The sequence below is a fragment of the Aulonocara sp. 'chitande type north' Nkhata Bay genome, linkage group LG3 (genome assembly GCF_057382095.1).
Source record: "Aulonocara sp. 'chitande type north' Nkhata Bay isolate Kocher_YH1m ecotype deep benthic linkage group LG3, A_spYH_male_GT1.1, whole genome shotgun sequence".
Taxonomy (NCBI): Eukaryota; Metazoa; Chordata; class Actinopteri; order Cichliformes; family Cichlidae; genus Aulonocara; species Aulonocara sp. 'chitande type north' Nkhata Bay.
Genome location: NC_141346.1, coordinates 19,563,704 through 19,586,873, shown reverse-complemented (window position 1 = coordinate 19,586,873; position 23,170 = coordinate 19,563,704). Strand labels below are relative to the sequence as shown.

Sequence of the window (23,170 nt, the reverse complement as noted above, 5' to 3'; positions counted from 1 at the left end):
GTGAGCCTGCGCAGTGCGCACAAACAGAGCACGCGAACGAATGAAACCTATCATCTCATTTGTGCCTTTTCCAGCGGATTTTTCAGCTATTGTAGTAAACCTTGTCAATATTCAGTTTGTGGATAATCTATTATTTTCTTTCTCAACTTCTAAAAGTCTGATTTAAGGGGGCATTGCCCCAGTGTATAAGCGGCGCCGCTTCCGACTGTAATGCCGCCTTGGCGACCATGGACTGTCCTGACGGAAGTATTAATCTTCTATCTGCTGGGACTTGACTGTGAAGGTAACCAGCGTTTAATCAGTCTGATGGGTAGTAAAATGTCACAGGGAGAGGGATAGATTTGGGCTCTATGTAATTACTGTGAGGCATCGTGTAAGTCACAAGACTTCAGTCACGATAACAGTTTAGTTTCATTTTCACTTGCGGAGCTGCTGAGTAAAATTAAAGTGAACTTTTAAAAACGTATGGATTTAACAGTAGATTGGTTTTAGAGCTAAGTGACGACATTATGACGAAATTTACCGCGAGACAATTTTTTCGCCGTTGAAATAAGAGACATGATCAATATAAAATCAAAAGGCCTCCATCTGAGGGTTAAAGGAAAGTCCCGTTTGCACCATCGTCACGTGGTTTATGTAAACGTCAGCTATTTCCAACATGTGGATAGAGGGAGACAAAGCTCCGTTTATTATTAATAATAATGATGATAATAAAATGCATTTATCCACAATAGTTTTTATACCAAAGTGAAGTGTATGTAGTTGAACTTCCTTATATTTATAAGTCAAACATTCAAGCATCAGCAGCCTTACCTTTTTGCTGACATTAAGTTTGTATTATCACAGATGGAGATGCTGCTGCCTAAAAAAAAAAAAAGTACATTCTAACCAGCGGTCACAGCTTAATATTTATTGTTATATTTTGATAGAATACGGGTAATATTAACATAGTATTATAATCTATCAAATTAATTATTTTCTACCTGACAGTTTTTCTTCACTGTGCTTTGAGTAATGCCATAATAACACAGACTGTAAATGATCTTTATAACTAAAACACTTTTAAGTCACAGACTGAGTGCATGTCTCCAGGTCCTGCTGTTAAAATATGGATCGTCTGTCAGATCAAAACAGTCCTGTTGCTGGAGGAGAGCATTATCAGGCCACGTTTTAATGACCCAGGTGCTTGGAGGGGTTTGTTTCCTGACGGGGATGTAGGCAGGAATGAGGAGCAGAGAATAAAATAGAGTAAACCTTTATTATCCCACGAATGAGAAATGTGGGTCTTACACAGCTCTTATAGCAAGAGGAGTATAAAAAATTAATATACTCCTCACACATACATATATATGTGTATGTGTGTATAAACAACAGAAATTCGAATGGGGAAAAAAAAACATACAGAGATATGTATAAATTGTACAGGGATATGTACGCAAGTGTGGGGAGTGTGAATGATCCTTATGAAATACAGTGTACAAACAAGCTGCAGATCAGTAGCAGCATTTGATGAGTAAGATAACCAAAAAGTGTTAAACTGTGTTATAGAGTCTGACAGCTGCTGGTAAGAATGACCTGCGCTCCTTCCTACACTGTGGGTGTAAAAGTCTCCTGCTGAACGAGCTGCTCAGTGCTCCTACAGTCTCATGCAGGGGGTGGGAGGGGTTTGCCATGATGGATGTTAGCTTAGACAACATCCTCTCCTCTCCAACCTGCTCAATGGACTTAAGTGGACAGTCCAGCACAGAGCTGGCCCTCCAGACCAGTTGAGTTTCCTTCTGTCCCTCTCTGCCATTCTAGAGATGGCACGATACCACTTTTTTATGTCTGATACCGATATCATAAATTTGGATATCTGCCGATACCGATATGAATCCGATATAGTGTTTTTTAATCAACAAAACTGTTTTTTAAAATATCTTGCTGCATTTTGCAAGTCTGCAAGTTCATACTCAAGTTTAAAACAACAACTACACTAAAGCTATTCTGTTATACCTGTATACAAAAAAAATATTTCATAGTTCAGCAATACTGATCAATCTAATAAACTTAGACCTACACCATCCTCCCTATTCTGGTATTTTAAAGAGTACTTAGCATAAATATTAAGCAACCTAACTAATAGGGTTCCAACTCCCAGCAACAACAAAAATAAATAAATAAAAAATAGGGAACCACCCCTCACGCTCCACCTCATGATGCTTAATCGACGTAATCAACGTTAATTTGATGCAGTGTGAAAAAAAATACACAGAAATCAATTATTTTTCAAGAAATATTAAATAGATTCAACATCTTTCTTCAACAAAATTACAGACTGCACAGATGGTACCTTCCCAAAGTAAAAAGTACTATAGCTTACTAGGGTATATATATTAGACTTAATAGTCACTATATACAGTAATTGACTTCTATTCATTTTACATCAAATTAAAACTTTGGGTGTCAGATAATTATTTATTAAAAGCTAGACATTTTAAATGAGAATAAGAAAGAAAAGTATGTCTTTGTGCCCCCTTTTCCCTGTTCATGCCCTATCGGCCCCCCTGGCTAAACTTTGCTAGATCCGCCCCTGCACAGTTACCAGCGTCAGCTACGTAGAAAAAGATCCTGGTGTAGAAAGTAATATTAAATAAATTCTAACAACAGCTTATCAAGCTTAAACGTGCTGCTGTTGTTCAGCCGCTGGTTTCCTCTTTCTGGTGCAAAGTGGGCCAAAAGCAAACTAGAGACACGGACTCGCGACAGAAAAGCCGATCAGCTGATCATTTAAGCAGTTTCACGATTGAAGTAGCTCGTTAAGCTTAACATGCTTAACAGTCGCTTGTTAAGCTTAACGTGGGAATGCTTTACAAACATTCAGAGATGGACTTACACACTTGCTTTACTTCTCTCGGGGATAACTTTGTCGGAGATGAAATGCCAGGTTGCTAGCGAAGCTCCAAATGCTATCCAGACCACCGACAGGTCCCGCATGCCACAGCCGCTCTATCACGTGATGCATACTGCTCCAACGTGCTAACGTTCTGAGGTGAGTTACGGCGTGTTGCAAGTTTTGCGAGGTGCTTTGTGATATTTAATGGATCGGATTACATTTTTTATTTTTCTCCGATATCCGATCCAGTAATTTAGGTCAGTATCGGACGATACCGATACGTAATATCGGATCGGTCCATCTCTATGCCATTCCACCAGTTTCTCTCTTCAAAAAGAGTTGATGAGAGTACACCACAGTGAAACCCAGAAACTAAATAACCAAGCAAGAATTAAGGAAGTAAGCAGAAATAAACAGAAGTGTTCTGCTCTTGTAGCTGAAACTGTTGCAAACTGACTGCAATACGATTAGATCCATGATTATTTGGACAGAGACAATTTGTTTCTAATTTTGGTTTTGTACATTACCACAATGAATTTTAAATGACATGACTCAGATGCAGTTGAAGTGCAGACTTTCAGCTTTAATTCACTGAGCTGAACAAAAAGTATTGCATAAAAGTGTGAGGAACTAAAGTATTTTTAACACAATCCCTTCATTTCAGTGCCTCAAACGTAATTGGACAAATTAAACAACTGGAAATGAAATGTTAATTTCTAATACTTGGTTGAAACCCCTTTGCTAGCAATGACAGCCTGAAGTCTTGAAGCCATGGACATCACCACATGCTGGGTTTGTTCCTTTTTAATGCCCTGCCAGACCTTTACTGCAGCTGCTTTCAGTTGGTCTTTCCAAGTATTCGACACCCTCTTACCCAACACCAAATTAAAAGAGTCAAAACAGAACCCACATGAGTCCAGAAATCCAAACTGACTGTAGGTGTTGTGGGCTGGGATGGTGGTCACATCGTGGGTGTGACTCCAGACAATAATGTTCATTGCTGTTTTTGCTCAGCACGCTGGTGTCTACTGCAGTGAATATAATGGGACCTTAAGAGAAATGACTACTTGGCTGTTGGCTCTCCACTGTACACAAAGGTGTAACTAAAGCTTGTGCTTGTTCTATGGTATTGCAGATGTCTCTGTTTCCGTAGGATGTGGTTGGTTAAAAACATTTTATAAATTTCCTTTTATTATTGAGCTGTTTGATATTCATCCTGTCAGGGATCTGTGCAGACATTAGCTGGACTTTCAAGCAAGAGGAAATGTGTTTTTAATACAATTATCAGTGAAAACAAACAAACAAGTTAAAAACAAATGGGTGCATCACGGTGGCTACATGTACATGACATTTATTCACGTAGAGCAAAAAGTCAAACTCAAAAAAATGTTTAGCTGATTATGGTTCAGAAATCACACAGTTCAGTTTAGGTGAGCACTGTTTAACAAACCGAACTTTAAAGCTCCCAGGCTCCATCCTGTGTCTGTGAAAACACCTGAAAGCACTTTGTAGGACTCACTTAAAAGGTACATTTTAAGTGTAGACCATTTTGATATATATTTTATCTTTATCTAAGTCAACAACAACATGTTTAAAGTTAATTTTAAAAAATACTTTCAATTATTGACTTTAATATGCACACCAGCTTTATTATTGGGGTTTTTCACTAGATTAAAAGCAAAGTACACAGGTTGGACATTTGTTCTATTTTTTTATGCAAGATATGTACTCAGGATAGAAATCTTCTACAGCACCTTCTACAAAAACAATAAAATTAAATAAAAATATAATTAAAATTAATGAATAAAACAGTAATTGGTATGACTTTACATCTACTTTTGTATAGGCTCTGGTGTTTTCCAAAAGTAAAATCAACATATTTTAATTAGTTCCTCTACAGACAAAAATCTATCATCAACATAAAAAGATCTATAAACACACGTGAATATGTCACCAGTAAAGCTTCGTTATTCACTTATAAACTCTCATACATATTTTTCTATTTCCATCATCTTATCATCTGTTTTGTGACATGTTCAGTTTAAAGTGAGAAGACTGCTTGAATTATTGTATTGAAATTAAATATTTTGTTAGAACTGTGTTACTGATTTTTCTTCCTTTTTTATCCCCTCATCTTTTTCTTCTGTGGGCCAAAAAGTCAGACGAGGAGAAGATGCCACTCTGGAGTGTTACGGCCCCAGTGATGCTACTAACGTACTGTTGAGGTGGACCAAACCTGAGCAGCAGATACAGGGTTATGTCTTTTACTTAAAAGACGGTCATTTTCAGGAAGACCTCCTGGATCAATCATTTAAAGGTCGGGTGAAGCTGAAGGATTCAAAATGGATGAAGAATGGAAACTTCTCAGTGATTCTCCAGAATGTCACCATGAACGATTCTGGAACATATGAATGTGAAGCAGCATACAACAATCAGGCAGCTCAGCTTTTAAACAACATCAGCCTGAAGGTAGAAGAACGAGGTGAGTGTGAAGTTGAGTGTGTGTGTGTGTGATCAGAGGTGAAGCTGCTTCCTGGTTGTTGATGTTTGTTTCTAAAGATGTTGTTGATGAGACTTTGTAGAAAGCAGCTGGTCTGAGTGATGTGATCAGAGTGCAGTAGATAATGTCTGACAGCAGTTTGAAGAGGAAATGGATTCTGTTCTGTTCTTCACTCATCACCTACCTGACAGCTGACACCTCACACCTGTTTCTCACCTGCAGGTCAGACAGGAGGACAGAGTGGAGATGGAGGAGAGAAGAGTGGATCTGTTGGACTGATCGTTGGTCTGTCAGTTTCTGCTGTGCTTCTTGTTGTTGCTGTTGTTGATTTTGTGATCTACAGACAATATGGGAATTCAAAGTACAAGTCTCCTTCTGAACAAGGACAGCAGATGGAAATGTCTTAATAGCTGACCTGTGAGTCCTGCTGCTGTTCGATTTTTTTAATCATTAAGTGTTAACACTTAATGTGACAGTTGGACAGGTACAGGTAACAATGCAAAAGTAAACTGTGTATAAAGGATTTAGAGTGGAGAGAATAGTAGTGGGGTTGGGCGATATGTAAAAATTTTCCAACAAGACATCACATATTAAATGTCTGTTACCCAACAGCCTGATAGCTCGCCGGAGTTCAAGGGTCACTAGAGCTGGCGAGAACAGCAAACTCCCGAGGCATCATTTTCAAACCCAGCCTATTAATTTGGACACGGCTGTAATCATGCACAATCAGATTTGAACATTTACAACACAGAAAAAGTCCAAACACAAACTAAGTGCCAAAAAAAGTAGCCAGTTTGGGATTTCTTTGGCTTTAAACCGGATGAAAGCGGTAAACCAAAGGATGTAACTAAAGCGGTTTGCCGCTTGTGCAGACGTATAGTGCGAGCAAAGGACTCAAACATGACTAACTTGCATGAGCATGTACGTGTCCAACATCCGAATGTTTTTTTCTGAGGCTACTGCCTTTCTATTATGAGTTTGAGTAAATGACTCGTTGCATTTGGGCGCACTCTGAGGAGGGAGCATTTGCTCGCAGATGAAAGAGGGTCCTGTTAAAACAGCGCTTTGATTTTATTTTTCTGTTGACTGCTTCTGTTAGCTCCATCATTATTAGCCAACTTACTCATGGGCAAATAAATAAACAAATTGCCCATGTAAAAACTATCGACGATGGGATAGTCGATGTATTCGTCCAATCGCCCAACCCTAAACGGCAGATCTGTTGGACTCATAGTTGGTCTTTCAGTTTTTGCTGTTAGTGGTGTTGTTGGTTTTTGGATCGACAACACATTCTGTCAGTGTCTTTACCAGCGTGCACTGCCTTATTATTTCTCTGTAATTCAAGTTAATTGTAAATTCAGAAGAATGCTGTGAAATGACTTTGCAAACACTGTGATCTGTAGTGAGAACAGGAAGCAAGTGGAGTTATGCACTGGTGAGAAGACGAATGAAAGTCAGTATAAACAACACAGAATACATGTGAGTGAATGACAGAGACATACAAGGAGTACAAGTAGTGACTGTTTGCCCCAAATCAAGTGTTTTGTTTGTTTGTTTAGAAACATGTTTTTATAAATAAAGTTTTAAGATGTATCAGTGTTTTGTATTTCTTTTTCAGTTCTTAGCAGAAAGACAATAAGAACAACTTTATTGATCACAGAGTGAAATGAGTCTTGAGAGGAAAAGAAAACTCTGACCTCTCAAATCAGTGTGTGCAGCTTTAGTCTGATCTGGAATCAATCCAAAGAAAATTGCAATGTTTAGGAAGTAGATGTGTGAATGAACCCTCTGCATCTACAAACATTTATTACATGAATAATAGAAAACCCATGTAAACCTATGTTCCTGTGTGCTGGAGCTTTGTTTCAAGCCTGGTGGCTTCAGCAGTGCTGGGAACAGTGGGTGTGTTAGTGGGAGGTGCTTAAATGAAAAGGCCATCAAATATTTGTAATTTGAAGTAAGATTTGATAAAAGTAGCATTTGAGATTTTTTTTTTTGTATGTTTTATCAGTTAAGTTAATTTACTGTGGTGGTTTGTGGCTCAGCTGCAGGGTGACCCGCACAGGTGACCTCCATCATGTAATCATGCCGCACTATTTGAGCAGGACGCTGAGCTGTGCTGCACTGGAGGCTGCTGGAAAGCTGTAGAAGCAAGAGTGAACACACTGTACATAAAAATATTCACGTGCCTGCAGTGTTATGTGCCTCAGGTCCTTTCTGTCACAAATACAGATTAGAGTAAACTAATAAAGAGTACAATAAAAACACAATGGCTAACACACAGATAATTTTATTATGAAAATCCCAAATGAATTTATGTGTGTAGGTGTGAAACAGATTAAACAGCTGATTGCCAAAATGTTAAAACTGACCTCAGAGCTGGATACAAAAACAGGAACATTGAATTGTGTGACTGTTAAGCAGAGGAGTTATGGAGCCGTATTCCCGGTGCACAGAGGTTAGTTGGAGGACCTGATTGCTGACCTGCCTGAGCAGGTATGATTTCATTACTTGTGTTGGAGTGCCATCTTGTGGAGCTTTTTTAGAATTTGTTTGGTACAGCACAATTTGGAGTTTGAGGCCTGTTTCAATGATCTTTATTCCTTATTTATATTGTAATGAACCTTTTGCGAGATCTCGGAATAGTTCATCGTAATTTTTTTCTCTCCAGTGTTCCTTGTGGGACTCTGTAAAAGTCAGGCTTTGGAACTCAAAGATCAAAAATATGTTTCTTGTGTTTTTTGTGTGTGTGCTCCTGAATCTGCTCCTGAAAGATGTCTCAGTGAGTTTGTAGCGTTGGAGGGAGTCATGTTTCCCTCCCTCTAATTTAGCAATGAGAAGCATTCAATAATTTATGAAATTTTACTTTCAAAAAGATCCAGACTTGGTGTGTTTGTTACTTCAGTTTAAACTTGATTAGAAGAGCTGTGTTCCCACCTGGAAGCTAAATTATGTGAGGACCTTCATTGTGATCACACAAATTGAGAAAAGACAAAAATCACAGTTGGCATACGTCAGTCATTCATGTTCTTCTATCCAGTCACAGTCTTTACTTAATCATCTATATTTGCCCAAAGTGTTCCAGGTGACTATAGTTAAACAAATGAAACAAAAAAATTCAGTACCCCATCATTTTAGAGGCATTTAAAATTGAATTTATTTCCCAAGCAAAAACAGAAGCAGTCTATGCCAACAGAACATGATAACATAAGCAAAATATTACTCTCTAAAATATCATGTGTGTGACTTGACATGTTCTTTCCTATAGATTTAAGCTAAAGATGAATAAACAGCCTTGCTTGGCCCACCGCTACTCCTAAACAATGAAAAAGAGGCGAAACAATTTTTAAATCAAAACAAATAAAAAAATAATATAGCTGTCTTCTGACTCCTACTTGAACTTATGCAAAACACTCAGAATGTACAATGGTTAAGTGTTTTATTTACAAAAACTATTGATTTCATCTAAGAACAAACAGCAAAGAGCACACACACAACCAGACACACTAATGGGAGGAGCTAAAGATTTTAAAAAATTTGGGATGCGGTCATGGCTCATAACAAAGTCTTCCTGACCACAGATAATACATGTAGAGTCAAAAGTTTATGATCTGGTTCAGAAAACATGTAAACAAAAGCAAAGTGGAAACAGCTGATAAACACACAGCGCTGGTTTGATTCAGTTCATAACTGCTCTGTGATGCTCTGGGGTGACATCATCAACCTCCTTGTCCAATCCCTGCTCACCACTGGTGGATGTGATTAGCACTGGAGGCAGATATTTATTACTGATTAATAGGTCAGTATAGACAGAACAACACCAGTTAGACCATTGTTGTAAAGTCAAAATGCAGGAGAGATACTGGGGCGGAGCTCAGTGGATAATTGGAGTTTCACCTGCGGAGCGAATCGCTCCTGTCCGGGTGATGAAATGTGGATGAAATTAGAGGTGAAATCAGAGTGAAGCTCCTCACCTGTGACAGTGATCCAGCTGGATGGAGACTCTCCATGACCGCTGATGTCACATTTGTAGAGGCCTTCATCAGACCTGGAAACATGCTGGATGGTCATGTGACCTGTAGGCTGCTTCCTGATGAGGGAGCCATCTTTATAGAAAGCAGCTGGGAGGTTGGAGGGAGTGGTCTTTGTTTTACAGAGCAGAGTGACGTCATCTCCCTCCATCACAGGGAGGACAGGACTCTGCAGGATCACTGATCCACCTCAACACAGAGACAAACTACAGCATTTCATCCATTTACACACAGCTTCATCAACACTAACTCCACACACTCAGCTTACCAGTGACTGTCAGGTTAACCATGTTACTGATGGGACCCTCTCTGGACTCACACCAGTAAACTCCACTTTCAAGTGGGTCAATATAGCTGATGTTACAGGAAGAACCAGATGGTTTTCCAAATCCATCTCCACACTTTGCTCTGGTGTCTCTGCTTGTGTTTCTCCTCAGAGTCCATCCAGCAGAGCTGTCGTCCTCCTCACAGCTCAGAGACACAAATGTATTTTCAAACAGCTGAGAGCTGCTGGGACTCACAGTCAGACGAGCTGTGAAGGAGAGGGAATGATGTGAATCAACTTTCACTAAAACTAAATCAAAATGAACTCTGCAGCCTTGTTTTGGGGTAAAAATCTCACATCCATTCCAACACAGCAACTCTGCCAGTTACACTTAAAATAATTTGTAATATTTTGGCCTCCCGTTGAAAATACATGATATTGCATACGTTTCCAGTGACCAGCTTTGAGTGCTCCTCAGTTTTCACATGTTTGCTGTCTGTGTATTCTATCATAATCAATAATTATACTTTTATCTATTCAGTAAATGCTGTCAGTTGTAGCTTTGTCTCATATGGGTCTTTCTTCTTGAAGTTTTCTTTTTCCATAATGTGGTCTCAAAGAAAATGGTCACTGTAGCTCATTTCAAATGTTTTCCAATTTTCCTATTTTATAAATATGACTACTTTTTTTTTTACACTTATTGCAAAAATCATAATCATACAATCAGTAACTGTAACCAAAATTTAACACAATTATTAATTAATGTAAAAAATGGTGAATGACAAATTCTTAAACTTTACATGTTTTTGAAATGAAGAAAAAAAAGCACAATTGGTGGATGTGTCAGCAATAGAAACAATCAGAAGTCTGGATGTTCTTCCCTCCTGGGTCTCCACTCTGTGTCATTTTTTTATTTATTTGTTTTTTCCAGAGGCAAGCATGTTTGCCCCTTAAGTTCTTACACTTAGTTTCAGTAATCTCCATCCCGGAACTGAACTGAACTGAAAAAGAACTGAACATGCCAGTCACAATATCGGTGGACAGCGTCAGTAGGACATATAGTTATTTTTCTAGGGTCTACAGCCACAACATGCTGTTAAAACCTTCTGTTTTTGTGAGGAGCAGCCATTTAGTGACAGTTGGCTTAAATGGGGAGGAGCTAAAAAAAAAAAAAAGAAAAAGCTTGTTTCAGAGAGAGAATAAACTAAAGGGCTGCTCCAAGGCAAATAAAGAAGGATTAGTTTTGAACTGTGATTAATGCAAAGTTACTCTAGTAGAGTCCAAGAATAAAAATAAATACTTTGAACTATAAGACAAGAAATTTGCTGACCTTGGTTTGTTGTGCAGCTCAACAGTGAGATCAGAACTACAAAGAAAGGCACATGTGTTAGTTTGACATTTCACAACTGAGACCAAAAAAAAAGACTCCAGATGTGCAGTGATATTTTCATGATTAGCTTTTAGCAGGCTGAGCAGATGAAGCAGCAGGCAGCAGACTGGATATATGCAATGGAAAGAGAACAGACAGAAAACCTTCCTTTTCACACCTTAAAACTTTACATCTACCAGTTTTTCTTTTACAAACACCTGAAATGCAAAAAATGTTTTTTTTCCAGTCTTTTATGTTCTTGACATTTTGCTCTTCCTCCTTTTGATGAACATACAATGAACAACTGAGTTGCGCTGAAACTAAAACAAAAAGAAACAGGCCATAAATGTGTGTGTGATCCCGCTGCATGAATAAACAGATTCCAGACTGTCACTGAGGCAAAGTGAAAACCTGTCTTAGCCTGCTTGTGTGTGTGATGGCTGCATGCAACCACACAATTCAAATACTCTGGTTTCTATCTTCCTTCTACATTAAGTTACATTCTACATTAAGTTTAGCTATTGTCAATGTGGTTTTAAGGTGGACCTTACAATAATAAAGAAAAACCAAACAAACCCTTTTAATAGGAATAAACCTTCAGCAGAACAAGACTCGGGGAGGGGCGGCCATCTGCTGGGTAAGAGAAGGAAGACAGGATGTTGGGGGAAAACTCTGTAAAAGACCCAGGAGAAATAAAGACACAATGAGACAAGATTACTTTTTATGCTTTAACGTGCGCACGGGTAAGCTGTTCAGAACAACTCACCCCGTGAACAGAGGCTTGGCACTTTTTATAGGCACAAATCACAGAGACAGTGAGAACAGGGCCCTGTGCTTCGTACGTCGCTTACTACATCCAAGATCAAATGAAACATCCAAGACCAAATCATCGCGCTAACTCTGAGCTCGCTATTCCGGTTCCCCGAACACACCTGTTGTTGACGATTAGTATAGCTGGATGAAGTAATGTGAGATCACTGGGTGGCCCAACAGGGGCTACGCATCGATAGTAGAAACATTGATCGGCAACCCTTTGATTGGTCGGCGAAAATGTCGAAGGAGCGCGCTCGGTATTTTTCGGCAGCAGAGCAAGAACTCTTGAGTGAGGGATTTCAGGAGTTTCAGAGTTTAATTAAAATGCAAGGGAACACTGCAAAGGCTGCAAAAGCAAGGAGAGAGGGCTGGCAGAAAGTTGCTGACAAATCAAACTCGTAAGTAATTCAATAATAACAATAATAATGGAGTGGATTTATATAGCGCTTTTCAAGGCACCCAAAGCGCTTTACAATGCCACTATTCAGTCACTCTCACATTCACACACTGGTGGAGGCAGCTACGGTTGTAGCCACAGCTGCCCTGGGGCAGACTGACAGAAGCCAGGCTGCCATATTGCGCCATCGGCCCCTCTGGCCAACACCAGTAGGCGGTAGGGTAGATTTATCATATCACACCATATTATCCAATATTATATTACATTATATTATATTATAATATGTTATATTATATCCCCTTTCACATTAGAGCCACAACAGGACCCACTAGAACATGGGAACAAGTAAAAGTGAAATATAAGAATATTCTACAGAATGGTAATATTTATCACTTATATTGCTTTTCGTCTCTTAGAAAGAGACCCTGGAATACTCTGTTTGTTTGTTCATAACAGCAACCAAGAAAAGGGCAGAGCAAAAAAAAAGACAGGTGGTGGTCCTGCACCCCCTCGTCAACAAGTTGGTTAAGTGAATAATACCCTCACGGGAAAATCGATATCTCTCTATGAGCACACTGTCGCGCTGAGCTAAAGGATCCTGTCTGTCCCGCAATATACGCTGAATTCTGAGGACTCTCCTTATCAATCTTGCACCTTCCGCAATGGGTGGCTCGCGTAAACGGACAGGACATGGCTGCGACAGGCTTCCCAAATCCACCTTAGCTTTTATAGCTGTGGTCTCTCATCTTGATTACACGAAGTAATTTACAATTACTACTCTAAAATATGAATTACATCTGTAATAATCACATACATGTAATAGAATGTTAATAGTACATTTCCCTTTTTTAGGGAATGACCTGTATGTATCTGTGTGAAATCAATAAAAGGATCAAGTGCTGCATTGTCTTTAGTTACATTGATGTTATTTATTTATGGTGAAACAGTGGTGGAATATCGCTGTTGCTTTCGTATGAATGACGCGGACATACCTGCGTGGCCGCGATCTAATCCTGTTTACATAAAGTAAACCTGCTCCCCAGCAGGTTTACGCTTACGGCTCTGTTGCTATGACAGCAAGTCCCGGATGGGCTTCGGGGAACCGAACGATCCAGGATCACGCGAAATCGTCAACAATCTCATCCAGCTAACTCACTTAGCGCGGTACGAAGAACAGGCCCCAGACGAGGTCACAGAGATGCGAGGATCCTCTGCAACAGAGACAGACACAGTGACTGCCGAGACACCAACTGAGTCCAAGGGTCATGGCGTTTGGGCTCCAGCTAGTCACCACAAAAGGATGGATCCCATAAACACAGCAATAACCATGAAGGGGTTGGCGGAAATCCGGGAACACCAGACCAACGAAGTTCGAGAGGCTTTTGGGCAAAAAAGGGGGACACCTTCCTGTTCCTTTTCTGGAGGGTACACAGATCGTTGTTTGAAATCGGGGCAGAATAATCCCCTGATCTGTGCCACGACTGAAGGGTTGTCTAACCCCTAAGGTTGAAGAATGAAGAGCAGAGGATCACCCAACTGGAAGACACTGGTAGCTGCAGCAATAAAATAAAGGCTAAAAGCTCTTTGGACAGAGGTTCTAGCCTGAGTACGTCTGAAGGGTATAAGGTAGCATCAAATAAAGCTGTTGGAGACATGGGGAGTGTCATCTGTACCCGCTATTGTTGGAATAATAGTTTTTCTTGCATCTGAATTGCGCAAACACAGAGGTCATCCCACATATGGTTCGCCCATCAGGGGGACAAAGGACCTCAGGAGTGAGAAGAGATGAACCCGGCCACAGTGGATTATAGGGTGTTGGTGAGCTCATTATTCTAATGAGCTCATCAGGGGGAATTATTAGATTATAATATTATTTTATGCCATGTTATACCCCTAATTAAAGATTGTGAATTATGTAGTTTTAGTTTGCATTATTCTCCTGAATTAGAAGAAGCTGATAACTATTGCATTAGTTAAACTGCTGACTTGTTGTGAATGAATGATATTGTTTTATGATGCATTATACTGCTGAGTTATAAGAAATACGGTTCGCAGAAAGTTATTGTCTTATTTGTCTGATTAGAAGAGAACAGAATATACTGGAGTTTTCTGCCCCATCTCAGCAGGAGCAGATAAACAGGGAGCCAAGGTCGTAGCTTAGGCGCTGTGTGAGAGAAAGCATGTGAATGTTTAGGCTTTTATGATTAGGTGGAGACACCAGAGGCTATAAAAGTTTGATCAATGCTCCACCATTTTGAGATCTGATGCTGTCTGCGTGCGGTGTCCATCTCCCACGCGTGTGATCATTAAAATCATCGTTTGACTCAACCCAGCCGGACCAGTGTTGTTATTGTGGTTTTTCCTCTCGTATCCATCCCCAATATTTGAATCCGTAACAGTAGAAAAAGTTATATTTTTTACTGTAACAACCACAAACATCTTTAATGAATCATATTTTATAACTTCAAATGCAAATATAAATACCTACAGGGCTCTAGAGTGCGACCAATTTGGTTGCAAATGCGACCAAATTTCTCCATGGTGCGACTAATAAAAAATACTTGGTTGCACCGGTGCGACCAAGTAAAAAAAATACCAAGTATTTTCTCGGAAAGAAAGTTTCAGCAACCCTGAAAGTCTCCGTGTGTTCAACAACAGACACACATTATGCCCATGTCGTGTTCTAAACCAATCAGAGATACTCAGAGGCGGGGACCTCTGTGATTGGCCATGGTCCAGATATTCCTGCAGACCTACTTGTGTTTACGTTTGAAAGTGCGGGCAGATAGAGAAGGGTGAGTAGCCCAGGTCAGAAGTGTATGAAGTTGGTATTGAGAAAATATGAAAAGAACAATTGATAACTTTTTCGTTAAGTTAAGGCCTGATCAGTCCAAAATTCTGAGCCAGCGCTCTGACACGGAGCCATCAACCTCTCCGTTTTTGTCAAACACTGGTCCGGAGACGGCATCAGAAAATGAGCCACATACGATCGACTCCCAGCCGGAGTCCACTCAAAGTAAAAGTGAGAAAATGTATAAATTTCGAATCGAGTGGCTTGACCAGTTTCCCTGGCTAAGATACAGCCAAGCTGACAATATGATGCACTGCATTTATTGTCGCGAGTGTGGAAAGACCATGGCCGGCAACACTGCATTTGTCACTGGTGCTAATACGTTTCGAATTGAAACGCTGAAAAAGCATACAGCATCGAGAAGACACATTATATGCCGCGATAAATGCTCTGCCAAAATGTCCCCGCTCCCCACTGCCTTTCAGCGGCAGGCAGGAGTAAACAGGTCATCGGAGGAGGCCGAGATGATCATTAAGTTTAACATCGCCTACAATATTGCAAAAGAAGAAGTTCCGTTTACTAAGTTCAAGTCAGAAATAACTCTTCACAGGAAAAATGGCTTGGACATAAACCCCACATACAGCAATGATGTTGCGTGCGCCCAGTTTATAGGCGTAATCGCTGACACACTGAAAAAAAAGACGTCAGTGGAAATTGCGAACAGTACATACATGGCCTTCCTGATCGATGGAGACACAGACATCGCCACAAAAGAATGTGTCATTGTGTACGCTCGTATCTTGCAAAAAGGAAGACCAGCGAATATACTGATTGGACACATTGAGGTCCAGCATGCCCATGCCCAAGGTAAGCCATGTCATGTCACGTAGCCTATGTATATGATTAATAATATTACGTCGTGTTACTGAATTAACCATATCTAGCATATTCTTATCATTGAAAATTAAACATAGCAATAATACATGAATATAGAAACTCAAACTGAAAAAGACTGCATTGTAAACTCTTGATCTGATAAGTAAATGTTTTTTTTTTTTAATTTGTTTAGGAATTTATGCTGCCTCAAAGAAAGCATTTGATGCTCTTGGGGACCAGTGCAGTAACTGGTTGGAGAAAATCATTGCTATGGGGGCTGATGGAGCTGCTGTTAATTTGGGCAGCAAAGGGGGTGTCATAGCCCTTCTGCAGCAGGAGGCAGGTGACCACATTGTGCCCTTCCACTGTATGCCTCACAGGTAAGACTAGAAGACAAGAAATGACTGACACTCTAAAGTCACTGTGTGGGTTAATTTCTTTTATAGAGCAGATATATCTACATTTAAAAGTTTACTATCGTTTCAGATTGGAATTGGCAATGTTGTCAGTTCAGAGGGAAATTCCAATGATCAGGCAGTTGTATGACCTTCTCCATTTAATTTGGAAGACGTATCATTTCAGCCCAAAATCAATGAGAGAGCTTAGGGTCATTGGGGCTGACTTGGGAGTAAATGTGCTGGTGCCCAGTGGGGTGAAGGGAACAAGGTGGCTCCCACATGTTTCAAGGGCCCTGGAGACCTTTCTGAAACCAGGGCAGTTCACTACTGTGTACCGCCACATGGACTATTTGGCAGGTTCCTCTTCTAATGCAGACATTGCAGGCCGAGCTACGAAGGTCAGTGCATTATTTCTGAATATTCTTTTTATTTTAGCGAATTATGCAATTGTTATTGACTTTATATTTTTTAAGAATGTAGTTCATCAATGTTCTAGGTGACTAATTTTTATTGTTGTATCATACAGGTTAGGAAATCAATGGAAGATGCCACTTTTGTGGCCTTTTGCCATTTTATTACAGATGTGTTCAGTGGCATTAGTAAGTTTAGCCTCCTACTTCAAAGGAATGATGTCATCTTACCACAGGTAAGTGAGATAAAGTGGGATGTGTAAATATGAACTGTGTTTGTGGTCATCTTCAACTTAAAAAAAAAAAAAAATACAGCACTGTTATACCCAAACAGGTCGTTTGCAGCCTGGAACAAATGCTGGTGACCACAGAGATAATGGTTGCAAGACCCAAGCCTCATGGAAGACTGTCAGAGTTCCTGAATGATATGAGGCTGCAGAGGAGGCAGCAGGATAAAGAGGGTGAAATGGCAGTCTACAAATTCCAGGTAGGCCTACATATAGCTGTGTCTCATATTTAAACAGAACACTATTTATTATTTTATTATTATTTTTTATTTATATTTGCAGACATATTTCTAATATCAATATCACAATCTCTATTTATCGTTTATGCAATGCACAGACAATAACACTCAAAGGAGATGCATCAACTCTGGCTGAAGATGGTGTTGCTGCAACTAAACTTAAAAAAGTAATGGATGCAACAATCAAATCCACTGTGAAAAATCTGAAAGCAAGATTCAGCAGTCTCCTAGGCAAGTGTATTAAATACATGTAGATAAGAAATATTTTTATTATTGTTAACAACATTGTTATATTTTTATTTTCATTTATTAAAATGTAGTTGTTCTTACAACAGAGGATAGTGCTTCTGAGTCAGCCACAACCAAAGCTGTCAAATGCTTCAACATTTTCAATCATGATAGCTGGCCAGAGAACAAAGAGGATTTAGTGGATCATGGTGCTGATGACCTTGCTTTTCTCTTGGATCACTTCTCCACAGTCCTGAGAAGGTAGCTGGTGGATTGCTACGATATCATGTGTGCTGGTCGTAGATATGTTGTTTATGTGAACACTGATTAGCTGTGTAAACCACATCATTTTCAGAAATGGTGTAAACGGAGAGCTTGCAAAAGAAGAGTTTGTAAGTTTGAAGCTGTTAATTGCCAGGATGTTCAAAGACAAGACCTACCTCAGCCTTTGGGAGCTCATGTTGACCAGAGAGCCGTACTGCTCAGAGTACAAGGTCAGTTTTGGTTGATGTTCTTTCCTAAGATTGTGTGAGTTTTGCTAACTAACACAAATTGGTTCAACAAATCTCTTGAATGTATTTTTCTCTCAGAACATCCTGCATCTTGTACACATTATGCTGGTCCTACCTGTCTCAGCTGCGGTATGTGAAAGAGGGTTCTCTGCACAGAAGAGAATTAAATCAGACACAAGAGCATCCCTTCATTCAGAGACAGTGGATGACCTGATAAGAATCAGTGTGGAGGGGCCAAGTTTGGAAGATTTTGATGCTAGAGAGAGCGTGGCAAGCTGGTTCACCCAAGGCGAAAGATCAAGAAGGCCAAATTACAGGAGCTGGCCATCTGAGGGGCATGTGACTACAATGGAGGACAATCCATAAGATGTCAAGTTGTTCGGATATTGAAATGTTCAGTGTGAAGCCTTTGACACTTTGAGGAACTTTTTGAGGATTTTTTTTTAAATTTAATATATCTTGAGATGTTTTAAATTTGTTTAATGTTTAAATTTCAGCTCATGAAGCACTTTAATCACAAGAATTTTTAAGTAATCTTTCTTGTAGAACATTGCTACAAATAAAGAGCTTTGTGTTGAAAGGTTGTTAGTTAATCATTTACAAATCAAAAAAACGTGAACATGTAAAACTGCGGTGTTAAGTAATGCAGTTAAAAAATTTGGGTACGCCTAACTTTTGTGCTTGTACGCCTAAATTTTGTGCTGGTGCGCCTAAATTTTATTTTTAGGCGCACCAGTGCAACCATGGCAAAAAGTTAGTCTAGAGCCCTGACCTATACCTATAAACCATTTTTTCTGGTGATACTCCCATACGTGAGAGAACTGCAAGGTCACCACACCAGTGCTGTGAAAGTGATCAGTCTGGAGAATCGTCTTTCCTTAGTTCTAACCTCACAACTAAAGTGTGCAGTTTGCATGTGCTCAAACGGACTCCAGTCCACCAGCACCACCTGTGGCAAACTGCCTTACAACCAGATTAACTTGTAACGCATCTGCACCTGCTCTGTCACCACATTTTAATACCCATGTCATGCACAATACATTTGTAACTTTTATTCTTGTTTCTTGCAAATAAGCAGTAATTTCTTCAGTTATCTCACATCAATAGGAAACAACATGTCAAATCGAACACATGGCATTTTAGAGAGTACTATTTTGGTTGTGTTATCATGTTCTGTTGGAATAGATTGTGTTTGTTTTTGCTTAGGAAACAAACTCAATTTTAAATGCCTCTGAAAGGATGGAGTAGTGTATTTTTCCTTCCTTCTTCTTTTTCTTCCTCAAAAAAAAACTTTTAAAGAAAACTAGTCAGTTAGTAGTCACAGTTAATAATCCTTCACATTATGGCATTATGATCGTGATTTTCTGTTTGCTTCAGATAGTTCCAAAAGTAGTCCCAATGTTTATCTTTGTCTTCTGCATCATTTTTAAGTTTATTGAGCATGGACTCATAGGAAGCAGTCTCTGCCATTGCTCTGATCCCATCTTTCAGCTCAGGACATACTGTAGTATTCCAGTGCCCGACGATAATCCTCAATGCAGTTACTAGTCCAACCATAACAACAGTAAAAATATTTTTATGAATTTTTGGGATATGAAAGTGGTCTCCTAACAAACTCAATCCAGGAGTTAAGGGCAATTCTAATCCTGACCAACCTTTTAGAAGTGTGACAACTTCCTTCCAAAAAGGAGCTACAAGGGAACATTCCCAAAAACAATTTAAGAAAGTCCCCACCTCAATTTTGCATTTCCAACAAAGATTGTCAGGTATATGCTTCACAGGGCTATGTGTTTATTATGTTTCTTATGTGTAACTATAGTAACCTGGGACACTGGAACACTTTGGGCAAATATAGGTAATTAATTAACACAGCTGGAGAGAATTGGTAGTCTGCTCCACTTCACCACTATAATGGGTTTGTTGTTGTTTGGAGCTCGACATGGCAGTGTTGTGTTCTGTTCAGACTCAGATGTGATGATCTTCTGGTCTGAGAAGAGGAAACAAAGAGCAGAGAGGCAGGAGTGATTCTACATTCAGGCTTTTATTAAAAAAAAACATAATTTAATGGATATAGTCTCTTCAAAAGAGCTGCTGTAACAGGCCACACGCTGTAACAACAGGTTATGCTTGCAAATGTTGTCAATTCTTCACATTTTTTTAAGACGTATTTCAACTGGGTCCATTAACTGTGTGGCCTTCAAAAGCAAGTCATTAAATTGGATGACCAACTGACAGAAAATAATACTAAAAGGAATTAATATTACTGCTATTTGTACAATTACTTTTAGAGGCGCTTGAGTATCCCCAAAAAGCATCTAAACTCGCCTATGCAGAACGGTTAAAGGTTTCAGATTATAACTGTTCACTTCTAAAGCAGCCAATCAGAATAGAGAGAACCCCCCCCCCCCCCCCCCCCCAAAAAAAAAGACCACTGAACTCCACAAAAGTGCTGCTGGCCGTATGCTGGACAAAAACAGTTTCAGTTTCAGAGTTCAAATAAACAGAATTCTAATAAAAAATACTTAACAAAATATCATAACTTAAAAAAATGACCGGCCCAAATGAGAGGCAGCTCCACGTATACAGTAACTCAATCGGAGGCAGAGCCTTCAGTTTTCAGGCCCCTCTTATATGGAACCAGCTTCCAGTTTGGATTCAGGAGACAGACACTATCTCTACTTTCAAGATTAGGCTTAAAACTTTACTTTTTGCTAAAGCATATAGTTAGGGCTGGACCAGGGATTCCCATTGTTATAGACAGTGTTGTTGTTAATGTATGTTTGGGGGCGTTGCACCCCGGAACCTTCAGAGGTTTTTCAGGGTTCTCCCTGCCGGAATGTTATGTGTGGGACAGTTTCCTGTATGTATGCGACTAGCTGTGGTTGTTTCTAAAAGTGGTCAGTAAATGTCCTAAAACTGGCACTTGAGTTTCCGAGCATTTTTATCCTGAGGTTATAACACCCATGATGCATTGAGTTATTCTTCTTCAGTCGCTATGTGTTAATAGACCTCTCTGTACTATATCATACTTGTTATTAATTTCTGGATCTTTCCATAGTCTGTCTTTTATCCTGTGTTACAGGAAAAATGATTCTATGTTTCTTTACCTTCTTTTAAATGTGCAAAGATGCCCTTTGTCTATGGTTAGATTAGTTTAGAATTATCCTTTTAGACTTTCTCAGCAAAGACATACTGTTTTGGGACATATTGTTTTAGATGGTTTTATCTCTCACAGCTTTCTCCCAGCTCTCTGCTGACGAGACTAGCGCCACATATGGAGTTGTTTATTTTATCTGTTTATTATTTTCTTATCCAGGGGCCTGTTCTTCGTACCGCGCTAAGTGAGTTAGCTGGATGAGATTGTTGACGATTTCGCGTGATCCTGGATCGTTCGGTTCCCCGAAGCCCATCCGGGACTTGCTGTCATAGCAACAGAGCCGTAAGCGTAAACCTGCTGGGGAGCAGGTTTACTTTATGTAAACAGGATTAGATCGCGGCCACGCAGGTATGTCCGCGTCATTCATACGAAAGCAACAGCGATATTCCACCACTGTTTCACCATAAATAAATAACATCAATGTAACTAAAGATAATGCAGCACTTGATCCTTTTATTGATTTCACACAGATACACACAGGTCATTCCCTAAAAAAGGGAAATGTACTATTAACATTCTATTACATGTATGTGATTATTACAGATGTAATTCATATTTCAGAGTAGTAATTGTAAATTACTTCGTGTAATCAAGATGGGAGACCACGGCTATAAAAGCGAAGGTGGATTTGGGAAGTCTGTCGCAGTCATATCCTGTCCGTTTACGCGAGCAACCCATTGCGGAAGGTGCAAGATTGATAAGGAGAGTCCTCAGAATTCAGCGTATATTGCGGGACAGACAGGATCCTTTAGCTCAGCGCGACAGTGTGCTCATAGAGAGATATCGATTTTCCCGTGAGGGTATTATTCACTTAACCAACTTGTTGACGAGGGGGTGCAGGACCACCACCTGTCTTTTTTTTTGCTCTGCCCTTTTCTTGGTTGCTGTTATGAACAAACAAACAGAGTATTCCAGGGTCTCTTTCCAAGAGACGACAAGCAATATAAGTGATAAATATTACCATTCTGTAGAATATTCTTATATTTCACTTTTACTTGTTCCCATGTTCTAGTGGGTCCTGTTGTGGCTCTAATGTGAAAGGGGATATAATATAACATATTATAATATAATATAATGTAATATAATATTGGATAATATGGTGTGATATGATAAATCTACCCTACCGCCTACTGGTGTTGGCCAGAGGGGCCGATGGCGCAATATGGCAGCCTGGCTTCTGTCAGTCTGCCCCAGGGCAGCTGTGGCTACAACCGTAGCTGCCTCCACCAGTGTGTGAATGTGAGAGTGAATGAATAGTGGCATTGTAAAGCGCTTTGGGTGCCTTGAAAAGCGCTAGATAAATACACTCCATTATTATTGTTATTATTAAATTACTTACGAGTTTGATTTGTCAGCAACTTTCTGCCAGCCCTCTCTCCTTGCTTTTGCAGCCTTTGCAGTGTTCCCTTGCGTTTTAATTAAACTCTGAAACTCCTGAAATCCCTCACTCAAGAGTTCTTGCTCTGCTGCCGAAAAATACCGAGCGCGCTCCTTCGACATTTTCGCCGACCAATCAAAGGGTTGCCGATCAATGTTTCTACTATCGATGCGTAGCCCCTGTTGGGCCACCCAGTGATCTCACATTACTTCATCCAGCTATACTAATCGTCAACAACAGGTGTGTTCGGGGAACCGGAATAGCGAGCTCAGAGTTAGCGCGATGATTTGGTCTTGGATGTTTCATTTGATCTTGGATGTAGTAAGCGACGTACGAAGCACAGGGCCCTGGTGTCTGTTCCTTTCTCTGTGAGAGACAGAAAACCAAAACACCTCTCTTCCTAACCCTAATAATCTGATGTTGTTATCTACTGACCTTCTAACGGTGTGTTCACACCGAACGCGATGGACGCGAATAGAGCGTCAGGTTTACATGTAAAGTCAATGGAAAGGCGCGATGACGCGCGATTGCGGGTCCCGCGAAAATTCGGAAGCAGATTTGCGTCGCGAAAACGCCAAAACGCGTGAAACGCGCGTCAGTGTAGCGCATCTGGCGCGTTTGACTCGCGAATAAAACCACGCGCG

The 23,170-nt window shown here is 40.0% G+C and overlaps 3 protein-coding genes across 3 annotated transcripts in view; 2 read left to right on the top strand and 1 right to left on the bottom strand.

The window, feature by feature from the left end:
- The window catches only part of LOC147334389 (uncharacterized), a 49,266-nt gene extending 38,611 nt beyond the window's left edge, over window positions 1–10,655 (bottom strand). Inside the window, exons 1-2 of the mRNA XM_086287758.1 lie at window positions 10,634–10,655; window positions 9,675–9,938 (exon numbers count right to left, since the gene is read on the bottom strand). Of these exons, the coding sequence (XP_086143884.1) occupies window positions 9,675–9,938; window positions 10,634–10,655 (286 nt within the window). The remainder of the gene's footprint in view (window positions 1–9,674; window positions 9,939–10,633) is intronic.
- Window positions 1–23,170, top strand: part of LOC147334363 (low affinity immunoglobulin gamma Fc region receptor III-like) — a 529,842-nt gene that overhangs the window by 64,756 nt on the left and 441,916 nt on the right. The window lies entirely within an intron of this gene.
- LOC147334390 (uncharacterized) lies at window positions 46–6,962 on the top strand. Its single transcript, XM_086271967.1, has 3 exons — window positions 46–283; window positions 5,034–5,357; window positions 5,598–6,962. Exons 1-3 carry the CDS (start codon window positions 211–213, stop codon window positions 5,780–5,782), a joined length of 582 nt encoding a protein of 193 aa, XP_086128093.1. The 5' UTR covers window positions 46–210; the 3' UTR covers window positions 5,783–6,962.